This window comes from Magnolia sinica, chromosome 14, assembly GCF_029962835.1.
Source record: "Magnolia sinica isolate HGM2019 chromosome 14, MsV1, whole genome shotgun sequence".
NCBI lineage: Eukaryota > Viridiplantae > Streptophyta > Magnoliopsida > Magnoliales > Magnoliaceae > Magnolia > Magnolia sinica.
Window position 1 is genome coordinate 79,521,019 of NC_080586.1, and position 7,506 is coordinate 79,528,524.

The 7,506-nt window shown below is 39.5% G+C and overlaps 1 protein-coding gene across 1 annotated transcript; it reads left to right on the top strand.

The window, feature by feature from the left end:
- Positions 1-5,673: 5,673 nt before the first annotated feature.
- Positions 5,674-7,245, top strand: LOC131225043 (protein FAR1-RELATED SEQUENCE 5-like). Its single transcript, XM_058220468.1, has one exon. It carries the CDS (start codon positions 5,674-5,676, stop codon positions 7,243-7,245), a length of 1,572 nt encoding a protein of 523 aa, XP_058076451.1.
- Positions 7,246-7,506: the final 261 nt, after the last annotated feature.

Consider the following 7,506-nt stretch of genomic DNA (forward strand, 5'->3'; position numbering starts at 1 on the left):
AGCCTGAATAAGAGATTGATCACGTATATACCTTCGAGCTTGAAGAGAGCTTTCCGAATCTTTGTGGCGCATCCCTCGCAGTCGAGGTTTGGGACCCTCACCTGTATCACCTGCAACCGGGCCGCGGCATTGATCAGACGTTATATAGCATGTGATTAGTCACTAATTACAATATAATCACTACCAAAAACCAAAATGGATACATACAGACATGCTTTTGTAGTTTAATATGATAGAACAAAATGTATGCGTGTAGGAGGATTCTTGTGTAGAAATAGAAGTGTGTTTGGGATCCTATTTATAGAGAGAGGCATTTGAAGGTTTGATCTCGGAATGGAATGAACGGCTAGAAGTATCCTATAAGGAAATTGTGGGGAGTCTTTTTGGAGCGTTGGATTTTGAAATTTGGAGAGAGAAGTGGGCCAAGGCGTGCAATGGTAAAAAGAAAGGAGACTTTTCAGCCCTACAAAAGCACTTTTTGCTTTTATGTCCCTTGCAACAATGAGAAAGCTGGTTTGGAAGGCTGGGAGATGTTGGTGCACTCCCGGACACGTGCCAGTTTTACCCAAGCTGGTCACTAGGTGGGACCCACAGATAGTGAGTGCGTGAGTGGAGAGCTATACAGTGATGATGGTTCACCACCATTTTAGAAGGTGATTTAATTAACGGATAACGACATGGTTACATTATTGTAATCTAGACCGTCCAAACTATGATTCCCATCGTGGGTTGTGCATATGTAAAAATAAATAAAAATAATATTTTAATTCACACTGATCGAGTAATGCTAGCCATCTGATTTCACCTGTTGAATTTGGAAATCTGCCCATTCTAATTCTAACCATTCATCCCCCACTCGGGTGGTTAGGACTGGATGGTCAGTGCGTCCCATTCACCAGGTGGATCATGGATTGGACGATCCTGATTACCGTGCTTTTAGTTTATAGTTGATGAGTTACTTCCATTTTGAAAGTGGTGGTGAACTATCAGCATGAGAGGAAGGTCTGGGTGATGAAGCTTGGTGGGTCCCTTTGATCATGACCATTCACGTCATGCTTTTCATGAGCATGGCCCATGACATTATTAACTTCCCACATATATCCGGTTAAGTGGAAATTACGCCATCTCCCAAATGATAAGAACCTCGCTAAGGCCTAAGGCTAGTCGGTGCCACACGTGTACACGTGTAAAAAATGTAGGCCGTTCATCAGGTGGGTACCTAGCCCAACAATCAGGACATGCAGTCACTGGCTGGCCACAATCTACATACAATGTGTGGCCCACCTGATAGTCAGACCATCCTATATCTTATCCATCGCATACTCATGGGTTGGCCCAGATTATGAATAGTGAATGTCAATTTGCTGACATGGCACGTGGAAGCTCCAACCTGTTCATCATGTGGGACCCGTGTAGATGGTCTCACCTAAAATTCACATAGGTCCAATCCTCCAGTGGACCAGCATGTGATTTTAATGTGGACCATTGGCCGCTCATATGATCTAGTCTCCTCAGCTTATGGACGCAGCTAGCATGAGTAGGATTGCAAGTGGCTGGGCATCCTATAGGCCTTGTGAGTGGGCCATGCATGAATTTTTAGGCTGAATAATCAATCTGGGTGGATCATATAATGTCCTGAGCTAGACCAATCTAAGGCTATTTTCTGTGTGGTTGGCTAGTAGGTTGCGCCTAGGGCTGGCAGTTGCTTGGATTAGGGTTGCAGTCGGGTTTGAGGCTAGGCAATGTATACAATGTATTGGAGCCGAATTCGAGTGGTTCAGGACCCATCGAGTCCTACGATCCTGGCATCTGATCGGGTTAAGAAGCAAATGGATGTGAGAAATGAAGTAATTTTGATGTGGTGTAGGTTGCGAAAGAAATCACGGATGGTGAAGAAGTAGAGAATTTGGGTCCATTTTACTTCCAAACTTATTATTATTAATAAGTTTTTTTATTAGTTATTTTTCTTTTGTGTTAATGATTTTGATGTGAAATGATGCAATTAAAATCATCACCGACCACTTAATGCAACTAAGTCTAAAGTCAAACTCAAAGTCTAAAGCCTCTTTCGCTCGTATAAGGTTATTAATAACAGCATAAATAATACTTTTCATCAATAATATTAATTTTTTTATTTTTTTTTTAAAAATTTTTTTATTTCTCTGTGGATTCAATAATCATCCTAGGAAGCAATGATCTAATCTCTTCTTTTTCATCCACGCACTCGCTACATCAGATTTAAGAGCCCATTTTTGTCCTCGAGTACTTGTTTAGGTAAGTTATGTGTAGGTTACAAATTTGAGTCGTTTTTGGCATCTTTAGTAAGTTTTATTAATTTAGGAAAATTGTATAATTTGAATACTCTAATCTTTATATATGCAAGTGTATCCATTCTATGAATGATGAATGGGTGGATAAGGAAATAGGGATTTTATAAATTTGCTGTGGACCGGTCTGGTCCAGGTTGGGCTGGACCTTGGCCTACTGTAATAGGCCCATGATGGGCCTGTGCTAGTTTTAGACCTTGGTTCCTAAGTCTCAGCCAGGTCCCGGGCCTAGCCTGGCCGGGTCCAAATTAAACTTGGTCCATTGGCACCCCCAAAACAAGTATCAGCCTGGGCCAGGCCATTTACATAGGCCTGAGTCAAATATTCAGATGGGATAAACAAATAGGCTGGGGCAGTTAACATGTTTAACGGCTTTGCTACTGCGAGTTGTGGCCCAGTAGAAGCCAAGAACAATGCCCGATGGGCCTGGCTTGTCTTGATTTTGAAAATAATGGCCGGGCTTAGGATTTAATCTAGGCGCCCCTTAACTACCTATGCGTACATTCCTAACTTGGGGTGCTTGTGACAATGCTTTATTGGTTTCTTATTTTCATTATATATATATATATATATATATATATATATATATATATATATATATATATTTATATATATATATATATATATATATATATATATATATATATATATAGCTACGCACCGGTTCGCACGTTATTATGTGCGAACCTTCCTATCAACCGTCGGATAAGGTAGACGGTTTGGATGAAGGCGCTCTTAGAGCGAACTTAAAAAAGCGAGTTTCCTTCTCTCGCACGTCTCTTCACCCCCTCTCCGAAGGATGTGGCGAAAGCCTTTTCACATAAAATTCTTTCGCTGGGATGCTAGGTGGGTCCCACCAAGATGTTAATGATAAATCCATGTCGTCCATACATTTTTAAAAATAATTTTATAGTATTAAACCAAAACCGAGGTAGATCAAATTCTCAAATGGGCCACATAGTGTTGATTGAACTCTCACCATTAAAAACTTCTTGGGGCTACCAAATTTTTGGATCAAGCTGATGTTTGCTTCTTTTTTTTTTCCATCATCCAAGTTTGCATGACCTAATCTATAGTTTTGATGTCAAATAAATATCACGGTGGCCCCTAAAAAATATTTAACGGTGAGAATCATTATCACCACTACTTCCTGTGGTGTGGTCCACTTGAGATTTGGATCTGCCTCAGTTTTGGGATAATGCCCTGAAATGATAAGGAAAAATGGATGGACGGGGTAGATTTCTCAAAAAGATCATGGTTGGCCCCACCTAAATTTTTAACAAACTTTGCAAATTGCGAGCGTAATTAGGGGGTAGATTTGATTTCCCGTGAAAGCCTTTCGCAAGACGTTCCTGCGCAAGGATGCTAGGTGGGGCTCACCACCATATTTTTGGGAAATATACTCCGTTCATCCGTTTATAGAGCTCATTTTAGGAAAATCGACCAAAAACGAGGTGGATCCAAAACTAAAGTGGGCCACACGAGAGGGAAAATTGGAGAAAGAAATACCTACCGTTAAAACCTTCCTAGGCTCTGCCTTGATGTTTATATGCCATCAAAACCGTTTATAAGGTGATTAACATAGGGATGAAGTGAAAATATAGAAAATTTATCCTAAAAAAAAGCTTTTATGATTATAAAAATGTTTCAACGGTTCTCACTGAAACCCCACTGTTTCCTCTCGTGTGGCCCAGTCGAGTCTTGGATCCACCTCATTTTTTGTCGGTTATCCTAAAATTAGCTTGCAAAATGGATGAACGGAATATATTTTCCAAAAACATGGTGGTGGGCCCCACCCAACATCCTTGCCCGGGAACATCTTATGCCAAAGGCTTTCGCACGAAATCCGCGTCACCACAGAGGCTGACGCGGAATGGATACTGGCGTAGGTCGATTAGCCAGAGACGACTGGAGTGACGTCACCAAGTTCTGTGTGCCCCACATGATGTATGTGTTGTATCCCCACCGTCCATACATTTGGAGAGATCATTTTAGGATATGGTCCAAAGAATGAGGTAGATCCAAGGCTGGGGTGGACCCCACCATAGAAAACAGTGGTGAGAGTGGCGCCACTGTTGAAACCTTCAAAAGGTCCACCATCATTTTTATTTGAGATCCAATCTGTTCATGTGTTAACGCATACATGAAAGAAGGGAAAACACAAATATTATCTTGATCGAGAGCTTTTGTGGCCCTCGGAAATTTTTAATGGCAGGTGTCACTCTCCCCTCTATTTTCTGTGGTGGGGTCCACTAGATCTTGGGATCTGACTCATTCTTTAGATTATGCCCCCCTCTCATACTCTCTCTCTATCCGAAGAGAAAATCTTCTCTCAAACCCACCCTATCAAAAACACCATACACCTCTCTCTCTCTCTTGGCTCGACATCCGTGACAGCTTTCTAATTGTGTCATTCTTCCACTCTCCCAGAATCTGGTCTCTCTCTCTCTCTCTCTCTCTCTCTCTCTCTCTCTCTCTCTCTTCCCCATTCTCTATTGTTTTGGATCGGTTAGGGCTTCCTAGATTTGGGAAAGCTAAATCTGGTTAGAGTTTTGATATTCCAATTTCTGCATTGTGTAAAAATATATATATTTTTTTTTAAAAGAAACTTAATCAGAAACAATCAGATTTAAAGAGATATCATGAAATTGAACAAAAAAGTTTTTCCTTCTCCTTTTAATTGAAAAAACCAAACTTAAATAGATAAACTTATAAGGAAAAAAATTTATAACATTGCCTTAAAAAAACATATCCAAAAAAAGCAATGTGTATCAATGAATAATTATAATAGTAATCTATTTAGCATAGGCAATGAGATTGAATTAATTACAAGTGAAGTGATATAAGATTCTAAATATGAGAGAGTTGAAGATGTTATTTTCAGCACATGTGGGAGTCATGGTGGTCTAGGAAGAGATCCGTTCCACTCATTAGATGGGTCCACCATGAATAACACCTTACCCAAAATCAAGCCCTAGTTGTAACAAAAAAAAATGGACTAATAGGCTATTCAATGTACATGCTAGTACAGTTGATGGGGTTTTTTTCTGGTCCAGGGACTGTTGATAGTGGGACCCACCTGATGAGTGGCCTGGATCTTGAAAATGTGTACTACATTGACACAATTGTGACTAATGTTATCCTAAATCTCTACTCCCACGAATCCCCTAACATATGTCAACATGTAATTTCTTTTTTAGTTCAGATGAGTCACTCTCAAAGGCTGCTTAGAATGAAATTATTGTTATGTGCAGTACTTTTGCTATTTTCTATTCCTCATATTGGACTTGGACAATGCCTCTGAGAAAGCATCAATTTTTTTTGTAGGTCGTACTACTATTAACAAATGAATGCCGATGGAGAGGATCCCATTAAGGCAACTGAATCATGTGAAGGAACTGTTTCTAGAAGTGAATGGATTCCTGAAGTAGAAGAATCTAAAAAACCAATTGTAGGGAAAACTATATTCTCTTCATTGGAAGAGGCCTATGAATTTTACAATAACTATGCAAGATGTGCTGGTTTTAGTGTTAGGAAATGCTCTTGCAAGTATGCTAGCGAAAGTAAGATGGATGATAGCAGTAGTGAAATGGAAGATGAATTAAACTTGAAGAAAAATAGATTGATAGTTTGGAAAAGATTTGTATGTGCGAGAGAGGGAAATACAGATCAGAAGGCACAAAAGAAAAAAGGCCAACTAAAAAGGAGAAGGGGTGAAACAAGAGATAACTGTCCTGCCGTTATGATTGTGGCGTTTCAAAAATCCATTTCTAAATACATAGTTAAAAAATTCATTGAGGTGCATAGTCATGACCTGGCCACACCTCGTAAGAAGCATCTATTGAACTCCCATCGTATGGTGACGAAAACGCAGAGAAGCTTACAAGACGACTTCCAAGCATCCAACATTAAGACGACACAAACAATGGCCGTTCTTTCAGCACAGTTGGGTGGGTACGAAAATATAGGTTGCACTGAAAAAGACTTGACAAATTATGAAAGGGATAAGAGACAGAAATCCAAGGGTTGTGATGCTCAGATGTTGTACGAACATTTTGAAGAAATGAAAGAGTTGCATCTAACATTTGAATATGAAGTGAAAGTTGACGAAGAAAATAGCTTATTACATTGTTTTTGGGCCGATCATATTGCACGTCAGTCGTACAAATATTTTGGTGATGTTATAGTCTTTGACACTACTTATAATACCAACCGGTATGGTTTGATATTTGCTCCATTTACGGGAGTAAATCATCATGGGCAGTCTATTACTCTTGGATGTGGTTTCATACACGATGAAACCACTGAATCTTTTATTTGGTTGTTTGAGTCGTGGCGTAAAGCGATGCAAGGAAAGTCACCTAAAGCCATAATAACAGATCAAGATCCAGCAATGACGAAGGCCATTTCTATTGTATTTCCAAATACATTCCATCGGTATTGTATTTGGCATATAATGCAGAAGGTACCTGAGAAATTAGGAGCCATCGCACATAGGGATGAATTTATTCGACCATTCAATGATTGTGTATGGAATTCGCAAACGTCTGAAGATTTCGAAGATTCATGGGAAAAATTGATGACAGAGAATGGTTTGGAAGATAATGTATGGTTGAACTCTATATATGCAATCCGTCATAAATGGATACCCGCATTTGTACGGCATGTATTTTTCGCGGGTATGTCAAGTAGCCAGCGCAGTGAAAGTATGAATGCATTCTTTCGTAGTTATATCTCGAAACGTAATTCATTTATAGATTTCATTGTTCGGTTTGATAGGGCACTTGCTCGCCAAAGGCATAACGAGCTTGCTGCAGATCATGAAACGATAAGTAGTAAGCCAAAGTTAAAAATGCCATGTGAAATGGAAAAAGTAATGGGCGAGACATACACGAGGAGGATATTTTATAAATTTTAGAATGAATTATTTGAAGGATTGGATTATGTTGCAGAAGGTGAAAGGGAAAATGATGATATTTATGTCTATAACGTATTCAAAGTTGCAAGCTTGGAAGAAAACGATTGCGACCAAGTGGTTAGATATGAAGTGAGTAAAAAACATGCTGATTGTAGTTGTCTCAAATTTCAGTTCGAAGGTATACTGTGTAGACATATATTATGCGTACTTCGACATGTTCGTATACCTATATTGCCAGAGTATTACATTTTGAAGAGATGG